A 17,094-nucleotide genomic window follows, 5' to 3' on the forward strand; every position below is an offset into this window, starting at 1 on the left:
GCAGTTCTGGTAATATCTTTGTCTGTCTGTCAAAATAGGTTTTTTTTTTGTGTTTGTTTCTTCTCTACTAGTCTTTTGTGTACTGTCTCTGGCTTCAGTATTTTTGGCTAGAGTAAATGTTCAGTTGTTGGAAGTAGGGTCTTTGTCCTTCGTCCAAACAGTCGTTGTACAGGTGATTCGAGAATATTATCTCTTGGTGTATTCCTGTAGTCTAATAGCTAGGTATGGATCTTGTCCACTTTACTTTGCCTTCATTAGCAAAGCCTTTGCAATCTGCATCCCTTTTCTCTGCCATACCATTTCTCCAAGTTCTCAAAAGGAAGTGGTAAGATATCAATACAGTGCCATGGTCATTGGACTGTTGTACAGGTGGGGTACAACCCTCAGTCCGACAAGTTTTCAGTCCGACAAGTTTTCAGTCCGAAAATGAAATACACGTTTTCAGTCCGAAAATAAAATACACGTTTTCAGTCCGAAAATAAAATACACGTTTTCAGTCCGAAAATGAAATACACATTTTCAGTTGAGGAATGAAAGGAGTTTTGTTGCCATAATATCACCAATAAACTGTGAAAGCCTGAACTGATAGTAAAGAAATCGATTGAATCTTTCGTATAAAGTCTGACATCACCGGCCTCAGCAAAGACTTAGGACCCCTTAACAACTATCAGTTCTACAAACATATGTAATCCGTTCTTTGCTCCTTAATCCGCTTCCTGTATAGTCATGGGTTATTTGGTTCAAATTCCATTAATGCCATTTACACTTACCTAGCGTCATACTTTCATTGTGTTACACTTTGTACTTTTCATTCGACTGCCAAGTGTGTAGACGAAAGTCCCAGGGGGGCCGAAGATTCCAATATATTTTCTAAATATAATAAATATATATATTTATACATATATATATAAATATAAATATATATAAATATAATATATATATAAATATATATATATTTATATATATATATTTATATATATATATATATATATATATATATATATATATATATATATATATATATATATATATATTAATTTATTTATTTATATATTTATTTATATTTATATTTATATTTATTTTCACAGTATTGAATGCTTCAGAAGAACCAAGTATTGGACCAACATTTGGGCGCTTCGTGAACCATGGCTAAAAAGATGAATTGAACGTTAAGCTAACTGTAGTTGACATTGAAGGCACTCCTGCATTGTGTTTATTTGCACTTTGTGATATTCAAGAAGCGGAAGAGCTGCTATACAACTATGGAGTCAAACACCTACCATGGCTGCAGCAACAGTCTAAGGTGCGTAGTACCCACTCCTTCAATGTCATATACTGTACCAAGCAAAACTACAGTTTGAGTAGTTTTCTTAAATGAAGTTATGGATGGATGTGAAAATTCTTATTTACACTTACCTGTTAAAGTTGGATGTATACAAACATGTTCAAGTTGTTATCTAGCTGTAATAAACATATTTAAAGGTAGTTTGTGTTGTTTTAATGTTGCACATAGAGTATATGTGCACAGCAAAGGTGCATCATCTGTATTTAAACAAACTTCCAAACAAGGAACTAATATCTATAGTCCCTCGAAGTGTGACATGATTATCTTAAATATTGCACTGAATGGCCCAATACCCTAACCATGAAATGTTTATGACAAGGGGGTTCTTCTCTTATTCGTAATTGCTGACATGTTGTATTAATTTTGGGGTTGCAAAAGATTGCTTTCTTTTAGCCTAGTACACAAAATCCTTGCCTTTTTCTTGATTGACTGTCCCAATCATGATGCCATGCGGCTCTTGGTCTCAATCATGTCGCTTAATGGTGTTAATTACTTTAATTAAGGTTTCCATCAATGCAGCCAAGAATAGAAAAGAAACAGAGAGTGACAAAGAATCATGGAATGGAGATGAAACAATGGATGAAAGAGATCATGCAGATAATATTAAACCATTTCAGGTGAGTAACAAATGTTTTTCTACTGGAAATAGCAATCTTCAAAATACTGCTAACATAACATTGTAGTAAAAGCTTCGTAGAGACAATTCATGCAAGGATCTGTAAATAGAAGTGTTAAGACTATCTTACAAGTGTACATACTTCTGCCTGTGTTTGTCTAGCAAACTTTATTTGGATGAAGACATTGTTGAGCATAGATTCCAATGAATTGAAGTTTATTCATTAGCCTCCTATATTTTCAAGTATACACCTTCAATATGGTCCTTGGTTTGTAGACTGTGGACTTAAATATGACTGATTAATTCAGGATATCTGTGGTAGTTAGAAAACAAAAACCTTTAATGATGGTCTAGTGTTTGAGAGTGGATTCTAACCTCGCTGTTACATTGACTTTGTCAAATCATATCCACCTAAACGTACAGTGTATACCTAATGACCCTTACTATGGTCCTGTGTTTGAGGGTGGATTCTAACCTGTCTGTTACAGTTACTTTTATATGACCACCTGAATGTACAGTGTATACTCATGACCCTTACTATGGTCCTGTGTTTGAGGGTGGATTCTACAGTAACCTGTCTGTTACAGTTACTTTTATATGGCTACTGAATGTACAGTGTATACCTAATGACCCTTACCATGGTCCTGTGTTTGAGGGTGGATTCTAACCGTTACAGTTACTTTTATATGGCTACTGAATGTACAGTGTATACCTAATGACCCTTACTATGGTCCTGTGTTTGAGGGTGGATTCTAACCTGTCTGTTACAGTTACTTTTTCATGGCTACTGAATGTACAGTGTAAACCTAATGACCCTTACCATGGTCCTGTGTTTGTGGGTGGATTCTAACCTGTCTGTTACAGTTACTTTTATATGGCTACTGAATGTACAGTGTATACCTAATGACCCTTACTATGGTCCTGTGTTTGAGGGTGGATTCTAACCTGTCTGTTACAGTTACTTTTATATGGCTACTGAATGTACAGTGTATACCTAATGACCCTTACTATGGTCCTGTGTTTGAGGGTGGATTCTAACCTGTCTGTTACAGTTACTTTTTCATGGCTACTGAATGTACAGTGTAAACCTAATGACCCTTACCATGGTCCTGTGTTTGTGGGTGGATTCTAACCTGTCTGTTACAGTTACTTTTATATGGCTACTGAATGTACAGTGTATACCTAATGACCCTTACTATGGTCCTGTGTTTGAGGGTGGATTCTAACCTGTCTGTTACATTTACGTTTTAAAATCATGGCCACCTGAGTGTAAAGTGTTTACCTAATTAGCATATACAGGTCTCTTGGGTGAAGTTATGTTAAAATAACTGTTGGATGTTCTTTCCCTCAAGTCAGTGTTTTGTTAGAAATTGATTTAATGCAATTGATTTTTGTTCTTTATTAGAACCAACAGCGATGGGCTCATCAGTTAGAGCAGCTCCTAAACAAAGACTCTGGAGTTTGTTTCAAGTCAATTGGGCGACTTTCTTTCAGCAGGCAGTACAAAATTGCTGATGGTAGCAATGGCGCACAAATTTTCATTGGACTGGTAGATGAGCAATGGCCTGTAGCAATCAAAAGACTGAACCAGGGCACCCACTCTATGGAACAAACTATGAATAAAGTGCTTAATGAGGGCATGCAAGGATCAAAGCATTTGTTAAGAAACACACTTTCGGAAGAAGATGATGACTTTCTCTATTTAGCTTCACCCCTTTGTGAATATAACTTAGAGGAAATAATTGAAAACAAGGGGAACCCATTAAGACCTCAGCTCACAGCAAACAAAAGAGCATCTCTAACTTATCAACTTATGCTCGGCATTGCAGAATTGCATCAACTGAACATTCTCCACCGGGACTTGAAACCAAGTAATGTTCTCTTAGGTAAGCAGTCACAGGGCTTGTTTGAGAGTCATTTCAGAATGTTGTATTGAGTATTAGAGATTTCCATTCCATGGTGCTGGTCATTAACTTGTTTGTATCAAATTCAACACAACTTTTGCACAGCATTACAAAAACCAACAGCAGCAGAAGAGCCATGCATGATTGTAATTTTGGTCACAGGTCAATGAGAATTGCCCTCAATTTTAAGCATGCTAAAACTGTTAGTCCCAGTTTGCCTTCAAGTTATCACTCTCAGTATTGATTTATATTTTACAGTCAAATCTTTTGAATGATGTTATTCATTCCAAATTTTTGGTTAATACACATAGTGCTAGAAAAATTTGAAATTTTCATTTAAACATTAAGAATGATAACTTTTGTTTACATTACAATTTGCTATGTGAGTGTCATTCAGGGCTGCCCAACAGCCAACTAGTAAATTGAATATCAAAACAATCTGCTTGCTTGTAAACAGAGATAAAGATAAAGGTGTGATTACAGGATCACACAGGCAAAGAAATAGGCAATTCATATTCTTTCAGTCTGTTAACATCAAATGCATAATGGGAATTATATAAAGGAATACCTCCCAGTGGTTCTTTCTTATTCGCCAAAATAAGCAATATATATTATTTAAAGTCTCAGTGAGGAAAAGTACCACCGAGCAAATGAGGTAGAATTAAATTTGTAAATGTCCACAAACATTGTAGTGGTTTTAAAATCATGTAGAAGAAACTTTTAATTTAATAGCTTTACAGCTTCAATTAAAACAGAAAATCATGTATAAAGGTATAATTTTATTTTATTAGTAATGTAAAAGTAACAATAGTCACCTTTCTGTGCAGAAATCAAATTGTCTTTTATGGATTTATTTGTCTATACTAATTGCACATTAATTGCTTTTGTTTGTTCATAGATCACAATGAAAAGATACTTCTGGGAGATTTTGGTATTTCTAGACAATTTACCCATGGCACTACCCTTCTTACAAAAGCAATGGGAACTCTCTGCTCGACAAGTCCTGAAAACACCAGCAACAATCGTTGCCGATACAAGAAGTCATCTGATATCCAGGTGAGACATAACAACTATTTGCTTTGATTAACAGGATTGCTGCTGTATTTGAGCCACTGTCAAGCTACTTAAATATATCTTGGCAGCCAAAAAATTACTCACAAATTGATTTAAACTGTCTGTTTCAGCCAGCGTTTGTTTAACGAGGGAATAGTGAAGTATATACCACTTTATCCAGCCTGTTCTTTATGTCATTATGTTGGTTGCACTTACATACCACTTCCTTGAGATTAGACATGTTAATTACATTATAAGTATATATATTTCATTTTCAAGATATCAAAATAAAATGTGATAGCTTTTGCAATGATCCTGCTATTGCTTTCATACAATTACTGTTAGGTCAATAATATATGAACAGTGAAGCCCTCTTTGAAGAGTTGACTATTATATATTTTGTCACAAAAAAATCAATAGAATGGACAAGCTCTTGATTTTGGGACAGTAGGATTTTCCCGTAGAGACAGAAAGTTTTCCTGGTAAAGAAAGATGACGAGAGAAAACAATACAAGTTCTTGTTTTACACTAAAGGACTTACAGTACATTTGTACAATGATTATAAGTCACAATTGAAAATTGGAAATGAGACAACTGTGGGTGATTTCACATTGTTTTGCCATGCACTCCATAAGTCATGGGATAACTTCATTTGCCATGACAGTAATACTTTTTGCGATGGAAGGTTTATTTAGCCCTGTTAGCTTATTTGCAAATTAAGAAGGGTCACTGTTTGGTGGACGGTCACCTCTGGTAATGTGATTGTGGAATCTATTATTCATATGCCTCATTCTTGAATATTGTTAACTCCATGTTATTTTCAAGACTACTTCTGATCAGTGATAAAGCATGGAATTGGGTAAGGAGTATAACGCTTCTCCACTTTACTCCTACTTAGTGTTACATAGATTACAAATAATCAATCTTAATAACTGTTATGAAAACACCTTGTCCAATCTACATAGATCTAACTACTCATCCATGCAACAACCTCTCTTTTCTTCTTAGATTATAAACACCATGTTATCAAATGACTCTTTTATGCTAAAATAAATTATTTGTATAATAAAACACTTCCCAAACAAATTTTCAATTGAAAATGTAATTGTGTTGCATTGTATTACCTCGACATGTGCTTGCCTTGCATTCTAATTACTATCTGATACACAGAGAATTTGGCCCAACATCCCAAAATATCATGATTGCACAGACTGTATAATGTACACATAAAACTTTAACAGGTTTCTGTCCTTCAAAACCAATTGCATAACTATCCATGCGATCATAACCATAACATTTTGTAAAAGTTGAGTGCATGATACCTAAAACAACTGGTTTGCAGTGATTTTTTCCCCATAAGCAATGCAAAATATGTTAGTCACTGGATGGTGGAAATCTTTAAAATTGACTTCACTTCTCACTAACCTGTCTCCACACAACTACTGCACCACTATCTATTTAGTTATTTCTGTGAAGACAAATGCCACAAGCATCTCTACTGTACAGGAAACTGGCAGCAATCTGACAACATTATTATACAATATTTTTACTTTTTTTATGCCATAAATCATTAAACAGTCAATTTTCAAAATGATTTTCAGCGGTACGTTAGTTATGGATCCACTACTAAGGAGACGGTCTTGAAAAAAAAGGAAATCTTCAATCTCACTTTTTGAAATTGATTAACATACAATTTAAACAATACATTTGAAAGTTATGATCAATTTTAATTATTTTGTAAGTATTTTTCCTTCTTTCAGATGTTGGCATGCCTCATGTATTACATTTTGAGTGATGGACATGTCCCATTCGAAACCACAGTGCCTTACACTGATCAGCCAGAAGGTGTGGTGACAAACATGAAAAAGGGTCAATATAGCCTTAAACATCTTGGAACACATGACACTTTTCAGCCACTATTGGAAAACATGCTTAACAGGGATGAAAAACTGAGGCCCACTATTGAGGATTGCATAGCATTTTATGAGGGTAAGTTATTAGGCTAAAACTTCTATGCCTCAGCATTGACTGAGTAAAACCTTCAACACTGCTTGATTTAGGGTTGGTTAGGTGAAAGCAGATTAAGAAGCAATTCTTAAAAACTGGTATGTTTAAAGTATGAAAGTACGGTATAAATATGAATTCAAAACTGTCAAAGGTACGTATACCTCTCAGAAAGTGCTTTTCAGAGTTTTCATGTATTGTTTGTTTTGAATGTAAATATTGTTTTGGAGCTCACCTACATTTCTTGTTTCACAAGCTTTTAGTTCTTACAGAGCATATAGTAAGGCCACAAAAGTTGTGTCATTAAATAGATTGTTGGAACCAACCCACAAATATAGCATATATACTTACAAATATGTACCAAGAACACAGTCAAAGACAAGTAACAGTGCAGTAATGCTGGAGCAGTGCCATACAATTAAAACTGCACAATTCCCAATTGTTCTCAGCTTGGGATATTTGTAAATGCTTGTTATTACATTTCTATATCAATTAATTTGAAAGTCTTTATGAATTTTGCAAGTGACTATGCAGCTGGATTGTAGGATTCTACTGTCTTTGGAATTCATCAGTTGAATACTAATTAAGTTGAATGATCAAGAGGCATATATATATATATAAATATATATATTGCAATTCAAGGACGAGTTTGATTAAAAGTTGATTTTACAAAATGTTTGCATATAAGCAGGCATGTATCTGTTTAATTGTTCACTGTTTTGGGGCATCAAATCTGCCAATAGATGGCCTGTTTATATGAACCATTGGCCACTTCGGCTATGTCGAAAATCACTCTGATCTTTGTGTTGTTATCATATTCAATTATTTTTTCTTTTTTAGAAAATCATCTCAATCCTGATAGTTGCACCATACAATATTGTTCAGACACCAAAAATCAAAGTGATCCTTTGCTAGACCAAATGGATGCAGAGACTGTCCCTAGTGGATCTGCAGACACCAAAAATCAAAGTGATCCTTTGCCAGACCAGATGGATGCAGATACTGTCCCTAGTGGATCTGCAGACACCAAAAATCAAAGTGATCCTTTGCCAGACCAGATGGATGCAGAGACTGTCTTTAGTGGATCTGCAGACACCAAAAATCAAAGTGATCCTTTGCCAGACCAGATGGATTCAGAGACTGTCCCTATAGTGGATCTGCATGCACCAAAAATCAAAGTGATCCTTTGCCAGACCAAATGGATGCAGAGACTGTCCCTAGTGGATCTGCAGACACCAAAAATCAAAGTGATCCTTTGCCAGACCAGATGGATGCAGAGACTCCCTAGTGGATCTGCAGACACCAAAAATCAAAGTGATCCTTTGCCAGACCAGATGGATGCAGAGACTGTCTTTAGTGGATCTGCAGACACCAAAAATCAAAGTGATCCTTTGCCAGACCAGATGTATGCAGAGACTGTCCCTAGTGGATCTGCAGACACCAAAAATCAAAGTGATCCTTTGCCAGACCAAATGGATGCAGAGACTGTCCCTAGTGGATCTGCAGACACCAAAAATCAAAGTGATCCTTTGCCAGACCAGATGGATGCAGAGACTGTCTTTAGTGGATCTGCAGACACCAAAAATCAAAGTGATCCTTTGCCAGACCAGATGGATTCAGAGACTGTCCCTATAGTGGATCTGCATGCACCAAAAATCAAAGTGATCCTTTGCCAGACCAGATGGATGCAGATACTGTCCCTAGTGGATCTGCAGACACCAAAAATCAAAGTGATCCTTTGCCAGACCAGATGGATGCAGAGACTGTCTTTAGTGGATCTGCAGACACCAAAAATCAAAGTGATCCTTTGCCAGACCAGATGGATGCAGAGACTGTCTTTAGTGGATCTGCAGACACCAAAAATCAAAGTGATCCTTTGCCAGACCAGATGGATTCAGAGACTGTCCCTAGTGGATCTGCATGCACCAAAAATCAAAGTGATCCTTTGCCAGACCAAATGGATGCAGAGACTGTCCCTAGTGGATCTGCAGACACCAAATATCAAAGTGATCCTTTGCCAGACCAGATGGATGCAGATACTGTCCCTAGTGGATCTGCAGACACCAAAAATCAAAGTGATCCTTTGCCAGACCAGATGGATGCAGAGACTGTCTTTAGTGGATCTGCAGACACCAAAAATCAAAGTGATCCTTTGCCAGACCAGATGGATGCAGAGACTGTCTTTAGTGGATCTGCAGACACCAAAAATCAAAGTGATCCTTTGCCAGACCAGATGGATTCAGAGACTGTCCCTATAGTGGATCTGCATGCACCAAAAATCAAAGTGATCCTTTGCCAGACCAAATGGATGCAGAGACTGTCCCTAGTGGATCTGCAGACACCAAAAATCAAAGTGATCCTTTGCCAGACCAGATGGATGCAGAGACTGTCTTTAGTGGATCTGCAGACACCAAAAATCAAAGTGATCCTTTGCCAGACCAAATGGATGCAGAGACTGTCCCTAGTGGATCTGCAGACACCAAAAATCAAAGTGATCCTTTGCCAGACCAGATGTATGCAGAGACTGTCCCTAGTGGATCTGCAGACACCAAAAATCAAAGTGATCCTTTGCCAGACCAAATGGATGCAGAGACTGTCCCTAGTGGATCTGCAGACACCAAAAATCAAAGTGATCCTTTGCCAGACCAGATGGATGCAGAGACTGTCTTTAGTGGATCTGCAGACACCAAAAATCAAAGTGATCCTTTGCCAGACCAAATGGATGCAGAGACTGTCCCTAGTGGATCTGCAGACACCAAAAATCTAAGTGATCCTTTGCCAGACCAGATGGATGCAGAGACTGTCCTAAGTGCATTCTCATTTGTGTCAAGTGGCTTAAAGCATCGGTTCCAGCAGGTGAGTGGTATTCTGTCCATTGACATGTGTGTTAACTTAAGAAACTTTCTGTTATCAAGAGCATATGTCAGGACACACTCACACAGCTGATAGCTATTTTTATGAAAAGGGAGATAAATATATCCTTCCTATTGCTGTACAGTTTTTTGTTTATGCGTGTGTTGGGGAATATTTTGTCAGAGTTTGGGTTATCAACAGCCATTTTTGACAACAACAGGCAGATTTAGGGATCTTTTCAAAACTTGAAGGCAAGTGAAAACAACATACTGTAAACATTTTTGCTCTCCATACCAAACTTAACTTTGCTAATGCAATATGCATATAGGTTAGGCCTATTCATTCATTGCAGTGTGAGTTGTATTATTCGGTGCAGGCTGTCCATTATTGTGCCCTTATCTTTAATCTTAAGGACTTTTTGGTCAAAGACTTGTGATTATCCAGAATACTAATAGCTTTGGTTGAAATTCAGCTCACGCTGTGACAAAGGGTTTTTAATTGGACTCTTATTAGCTGCTCTAATTCATACTTGTCATTATGGTATGAGTTACTGTACCATTGGTGCTCTTGTGAACTCCTTTAAGAGGTTATTTGACATTTATGTGAACATTCTCTTTTGTGCATGCATGGATATGAATATTACTGACTTGTAAAGAAAGTTATTCACTATCTGTTATTTCTAGTGTTAGAATTTACATGATTGTGCTTCAGACTTTGAAAATTGATCAAAAGTAAGATCCTAAATATACTCTTCAATTAAGAGCATAAATGTGGTTTATATTCACATTTATAAGTGACAAATTATACTCACTTCAATTTTTTTTAACCTATCTGATTTTGCTATACAGAATCATATACAGAAGCTGGCAGACCTCCATGGTTGTAGATATACTGCAATGATAGAGAGTACCACAACCCATGTTATTCTCATTGCTGGTGAGTATTGTTGTAACTCTATTTTAATGTCTTCTCATTCTTTTATCAGTTAGTTAACTCGCTTCATGTTATTGGTAACTTCAAAATCTTTTAAGTAATCATTAACCAACAGCACATGTGAATAAAATGTCTAAACTCATGGATTTCAGTATTCTTACATATATCTTCATGTTTGAGTTTAATTGCTGGGTGTGATAAGGAGTTCTTTAATACCCTTAGAAGTGTGCACTTGTTGACATTGTCAAAATTCTGACCTCAGGCTGACCTTCTTGAATGTCATTCATAAACTTTATTAACTAGTGCAGGTTGTGTACATACAATTTATCAAGGACTGATTAGGTAATTTCACAAACAATAAAGGAAGCAAAATCACTTTGTGTTTTAAATCTTTTTGCAGAAAAGGGGAAATGTCCCAGAACTATGAAGTATATTACAGGCATTGCTGCTGGATTGTGGATAGTGAGCTACTCATGTAAGTTTAAATGAATTTGTCTGTCCATGTGACTATATATGTTTATAATATGTTCTTATCACCTGCACATATGCTTGATTAGTCCTTTTACCTGCAGTGTTGTACAAAGATTCTGTTTCTGATTTAGGACTATGCCCTATATAGTAGGACAAAAGTCATTCAGTATGTAGATGTTGGTCACTCAGTAAGGCAGTGTCAGGGCAGAAAAGGATAAAGAAGTCAAAACTGTAGAACATCAAAGGGTGACGATAGATTAAAGTTCAAGAGTGGCTTTGGCCTTTGGACAAAATGTTAACCAAAATAAGCAACACCCATCAGTTGCTTCAGTGATAGCAGAACTCATATAGAACTATCTTTAAAAAACTTTTTCAGTTACAACTTTTAAATATGGAATTGTTTCCAATTATATGTCTCTCTGCTAAGCACTTATAATCATCCTTGTTTGAAACAGGTCATTTTGTAAATGGAAGTTATATATGGTACAACACAGTAACTTGACATATTGAGAGTGATTAGACAGTTAAATGGAAGTTGCATTGGGCATACAGTTTCAAAACATTTGTGTGTTATTGGAATTTGAAATATACTGACTATATGTGTAGGTTTCACTCCTTTATGCTTGGAGCATGTGTGGTATGGCAGCAGCTAATGATGATATGTTAATGCGTGCAAATTAAGAAACAATTTTGTTCTGTCCACCTGTTTGCATTAGGGGTGCTTCTTTGCATGCCACTCATTTGAATGAGTTTTTGAAATTTTGCTGAGCCATGTTGGTTCCTGAACTTCTTGTATTTTGAACAGGGGAAGTTTAAAGTGATAATGATCATAAATAGACAAATGTCTTTCAGCTCAGCAAATGTGCATATATTGAGAATGATCTCTTGCTATTACTTCATTGAATATATGTTGAAAGCAGTTGCTAATGGTAGATATTAAGCTTCCAATTTTATTTCTTTGCTGATGGTAGTTTTGGAAATTTCTATAATAATTAAGAGGTACAGCACTTGAGATTTTAAGAAGTTCTGAAAATCAGCCATTAAAAATGTAATGTACTGTAGATAATGGTTCTTCATGTTTTGTCTATTCTCATCCCTTTGTAATATAGGGGTACAATCTTCCCTCAAAGCTGGCAGGCTTCTTGCAGAAGCAGACTTCGAAATCATTGGTGACTCTTTGGGTGTCCATTATGGCCCAATGAGGGCAAGGACCAGAAGAGAAGGAAAGCCTCTCTTATCCAAATACTCCATCTCCCTGCTTGGGGAATCAAGTAGCGGTCCTGAAGGTGATTTACATGAGAGTTGTTCATTTCTCATTACAAATTCTGTTTTGGGGGAAACCAATTTACTTTTACTTTTTGTATCATTGGGAAATCATTTTGTTAGTACATTGTAGGGAAAGAGGGCCAATTGTGAAGTTTAAAATGTCTAAGCATGTGAAATCATGTGGTGATGATACTAGTAACATTTATATTTCTATCACATGTCTTTAGACCACTACAAAGGCGTCTGATGCAAATGACCATAATATATTTCTTACAAAAATATGCATATGGTTTCTGTGGCAAATTGGTTACACTGGATCAGAAACCCTTAAGACAATTACAAAAAGAAAATTCACATGTTTTAAATAGGCAGTTCTGATCCATTAGACCTCATTTGTGGTGACCCCTGGTCTATCTTTGGGTCTCTGCTTTTCAAAAGTTATGTTTATATTGATGTACTTATTTCTGAAAATTTCTCATTGGTTATGTTGAAGATGACACAAATTTATTTTTCACTGACAGTGCTCTATGGCAGCAACCATGGTTAACAGAAAATATAATATATATATATATATATATATATATATATATATATATATATATATATATATATATATATATATATATATATATATATATATATATATATATATATATATATATATATATATATAATTAAATAAAATTGTCCTGTGCTTGAGATTGGATACAAATATTTCCTGACTTTTTTAATATTCTCCTATTCTATAGTCATTGACTCCCATACATAGAGGATTTATGAATGTAATTTTGTCCTGTGTTTGAGGATGGTTAACTAATTTTATGACCTTTGATTTTTTATTTCTATTTTCCTATTTTATCATGGAAATACCTTTGAACCTAGGCCTACGATTTAGGATAACCTTCAATTTTTCTGATGAAATTTGTTTTGTTAATGTCATTGGCTCCCATAGAGGCCCTCTGCCTGTTACATTGTTCTGTTTTTGAGGATAGATTTAAATATTTCCTGACCTTTTCTGATATAATTGTTCTTCTATGTCATCAAGAACATACCAATTAACAAGTGCCTGTGATTTAGGATGGCTTTCAATCATCTTACACGGTGAAGTTAACTGTAGTATAATCCTGGACTCTAATATAGGCCCTATGCCAGATAAAATTGTCCTGTGCTTGAGATTGGATACAAATATTTCCTGACTTTTTGAATATTCTCCTATTCTATAGTCATTGACTCCCATACATAGAGGATTTATGCATGTAATTTTGTCCTGTGTTTGGGGATGGTTTGCTAATTTTATGACTGTTGATTTTTTATTTCTATTTTCCTATTTTATCATGGAAATACCTTTGAACCTAGGCCTATGATTTAGGATAGCCTTCAATTTTTCTGATGAAGTTTGTTTTGTTAAAGTCATTGACTCCCATAGAGGCCCTCTGCCTGTTACATTGTTCTGTTTTTGAGGATAGATTTAAATATTTCCTGACCTTTTCTGTTATTACTGTTCTTCAATGTCATCAAGAACATATCAATCAACAAGTGCCTGTGATTTAGGAAGGCTTTTAGTCATCTTGCATTGTGAAGTTAACTGTAGTATAATCCTGGACTCTAATATAGGCCCTATGCCAGATAAAATTGTCCTGTGCTTGAGATTGGGTACAAATATTTCCTTTTTTTAATGTTCTCCTATTCTATAGTCATTGACTCCCATACATAGAGGATTTATGAATGTAATTTTGTCCTGTGTTTGAGGATGGTTAACTAATTTTATGACCTTTGATTTTTTTATTTCTATTTTCCTATTTTATCATGTAAATAACTTTGAATAGGGGCCTATGATTTAGGACTTTAATCTTCCTAATGATTGTTTTTTTGTGTTATAGTCATTGACACCCATACATAGGGGATTTATGCATGTAATATCGTCCTGTGTTTGAGGATGGTTAACTAATTTTATGACCTTTGATTTTTTATTTCTATTTTCCTATTTTATCATGGAAATACCTTTGAACCTAGGCCTATGATTTAGGATAACCTTCAATTTTTCTGATGAATTTGTTTTGTTAAAGTCATTGACAGCTCCCATAGAGGCCCTCTGCCTGTTACATTGTTCTGTTTTTGAGGATAGATTTAAATATTTCCTGACCTTTTCTGATATAATTGTTCTTCTATGTCATCAAGAACATACCAATTAACAAGTGCCTGTGATTTAGGATGGCTTTCAATCATCTTACACGGTGAAGTTAACTGTAGTATAATCCTGGACTCTAATATAGCCCCTATGCCAGATAAAATTGTCCTGTGCTTGAGATTGGATACAAATATTTCCTGACTTTTTGAATATTCTCCTATTCTATAGTCATTGACTCCCATACATAGAGGATTTATGCATGTAATTTTGTCCTGTGTTTGGGGATGGTTTGCTAATTTTATGACTGTTGATTTTTTATTTCTATTTTCCTATTTTATCATGGAAATACCTTTGAACCTAGGCCTATGATTTAGGATAGCCTTCAATTTTTCTGATGAAGTTTGTTTTGTTAAAGTCATTGACTCCCATAGAGGCCCTCTGCCTGTTACATTGTTCTGTTTTTGAGGATAGCTTTAACTAATTCCTAACCTTTTCTGATATTATTGTTCTTCTATCATAGGCGTAGGGGACCATTTAAGTTTGAGGGGGGGCAGAAATTGTTGTGCTCGAAAGTTCCCGTGACACTATCTAAGCGGAGCGCCACCATCGGTTGGCGCATAGCGTACAAGAAAATTTTTGGCGAAAGGTGCCTCTCAGATTGCCGGAAACGGCACTTCTGAGGCCTTGCAAGTTGCATCTAAACATTCTTTATTTTATAACCTCACAGTTTAGAAATTTACACTTCCCTAACATATCGGTAAATTACAAGTTGAAAAATTGTAACATCATTTTGAAGGGGAAAAATAGGACAGTATATTTCTTAAGCTCCTATTTAGTTACCATATTTATTATTTTAACACAGTACTCAGCTACCTCCAGAAAAACATACATTGTTCAACGACACGTAGGCGGGATATTGTCCCTGTGTCGGGTAAGACTGCAATTTGTCTCACAGAAAAAATAAAATATAACAAAGAATATGATAAACCTGTACTTTTAGGCTTGTACGCATCCCCCCCCACTGCCCCCATCTATGAAAAAAATGTGTCTGATATACACTCATGTCGGGAATGTCCAGGTATACAGTTGACTAGTTAAAAAATTTGATCGTGCAAAAAGCTAGTAGCCCAGATGAGCTGCGCTTGCGGTGGTGTTACACAGAAATATTTGGGCATCATGATGCTAAATAAAGAAAATCATGGCATTGTCGGGCATATATTTGAAAAAGATTCGGGCAAGCTATTGCAATATATATATATATATATATATATATATATATTATATATATATATTTACTTAGACTGTCCGAATTTTTCAGGACTTTTGCCAGAATTTGTCCTCTGTAAATTTGGGGGGGGGGCAGTCTGCCCCCCCCTGCCTTGTATGCCTGTGATCTAGTGCCTGTGATCCGGCAATGTGTGTCGTCTGGCAAGGGTGTTGTTCAATAACAACTTCCCGACATGGACGTTAAATGGATGTGTGCCGAGAGATTGGCTTCGGTCAGCTTGCGAGTCTACAAGCCTCCATGGCTTCTTTCGCGAGTTCCTGCTTGCGGGAAGATCACATATACATACATACATACATCTAGGATGGCTTTCTGTCATCTTGTATCGTGAAGTTTACTGTAGTATTATCCTGGACTCTAATATAGGCCCTATCCCAGATAAATTTCCTTCTATTTTTTAATGTTCTCCTGTTCTATCAGAACATTTGTACCTTTCAACAAAGGCCTGTGATTTTGGCAGCTTTCATACATTTTGGTGAAGTTTTTGTGTTATAGTCATTGACTCCCATACGTAGAGGATTTATGCATGTAACTTTATCCTGTGTTTGGGGATGACTTAAGTAATGTTATGACATTTGATTTTTTATTTATGTTCTCCTATTTTATCATGGAATCACCAATTAACAAGTGCCTGTGATTTAGGATGGCTTTCAATCATCTTGCATGGTGAAGTTTACTGTAGTATTATCCTGGACTCTTATATAGGCCCTATGTTAGATACAATTGTCCTGTGTTTAGGATGGATCTAAATATTTCCTGACTGTTTTAATGTTCTACCTATTCTATCAAACACAGTTGTACCTTTCAATAGGGGCCTGTGATTTTGGATAGCTTTCAATCTTCATGATGAAATGTCTTGTGTTAAAGTCATTGACTTTTGTAAAGGCCCTATCGCTATTAACATGTTTCATGGATTTCCATATTTCCTGACATTTTCTCCATTTATGTTCTTCTAACTCTTTCATCAAGAGCGTACCTTTCAACAAGGGCTTATGGTTAAAGTTGTCATTCAATCATTCTGTTGAAATCACCTGTAAAATCGTCATTGACTCCCATATTGGCTATATGCCTGTTACATTGTCCTGCATTTGAGAATGGATTACCATACTTTTTTTTACAACAACCTAGTTTAACAAGAATTCACTTTTGATTAAAGTATTTTGGGTATGGTTGCTTTCTATCTTCCTGGTGAAGTTTGCTGTAGTACTATCACAGACATTTATATAGGCCATATGC

At 35.8% G+C, this 17,094-nt stretch overlaps 2 protein-coding genes across 2 annotated transcripts; both read left to right on the forward strand.

Annotated features, from left to right (window-relative positions):
- Positions 1-1,433: 1,433 nt before the first annotated feature.
- LOC139975447 (probable serine/threonine-protein kinase irlB) lies at positions 1,434-8,557 on the forward strand. The gene is made up of 6 exons (XM_071983439.1): positions 1,434-1,962; positions 3,367-3,847; positions 4,764-4,921; positions 6,679-6,907; positions 7,763-8,100; positions 8,528-8,557. Exons 1-6 carry the CDS (start codon positions 1,786-1,788, stop codon positions 8,555-8,557), a joined length of 1,413 nt encoding a protein of 470 aa, XP_071839540.1. The 5' UTR covers positions 1,434-1,785.
- Positions 8,558-9,266: 709 nt separating this feature from the next.
- LOC139975009 (uncharacterized) lies at positions 9,267-12,973 on the forward strand. Its single transcript, XM_071982599.1, has 4 exons — positions 9,267-9,778; positions 10,624-10,711; positions 11,109-11,183; positions 12,289-12,973. The coding sequence occupies exons 1-4, from the start codon at positions 9,296-9,298 to the stop codon at positions 12,573-12,575; spliced, it is 933 nt and encodes a 310-aa protein (XP_071838700.1). The 5' UTR covers positions 9,267-9,295; the 3' UTR covers positions 12,576-12,973.
- Positions 12,974-17,094: the final 4,121 nt, after the last annotated feature.

Source organism: Apostichopus japonicus, chromosome 10, assembly GCF_037975245.1.
Source record: "Apostichopus japonicus isolate 1M-3 chromosome 10, ASM3797524v1, whole genome shotgun sequence".
In the NCBI taxonomy this organism is placed as follows: domain Eukaryota; kingdom Metazoa; phylum Echinodermata; class Holothuroidea; order Aspidochirotida; family Stichopodidae; genus Apostichopus; species Apostichopus japonicus.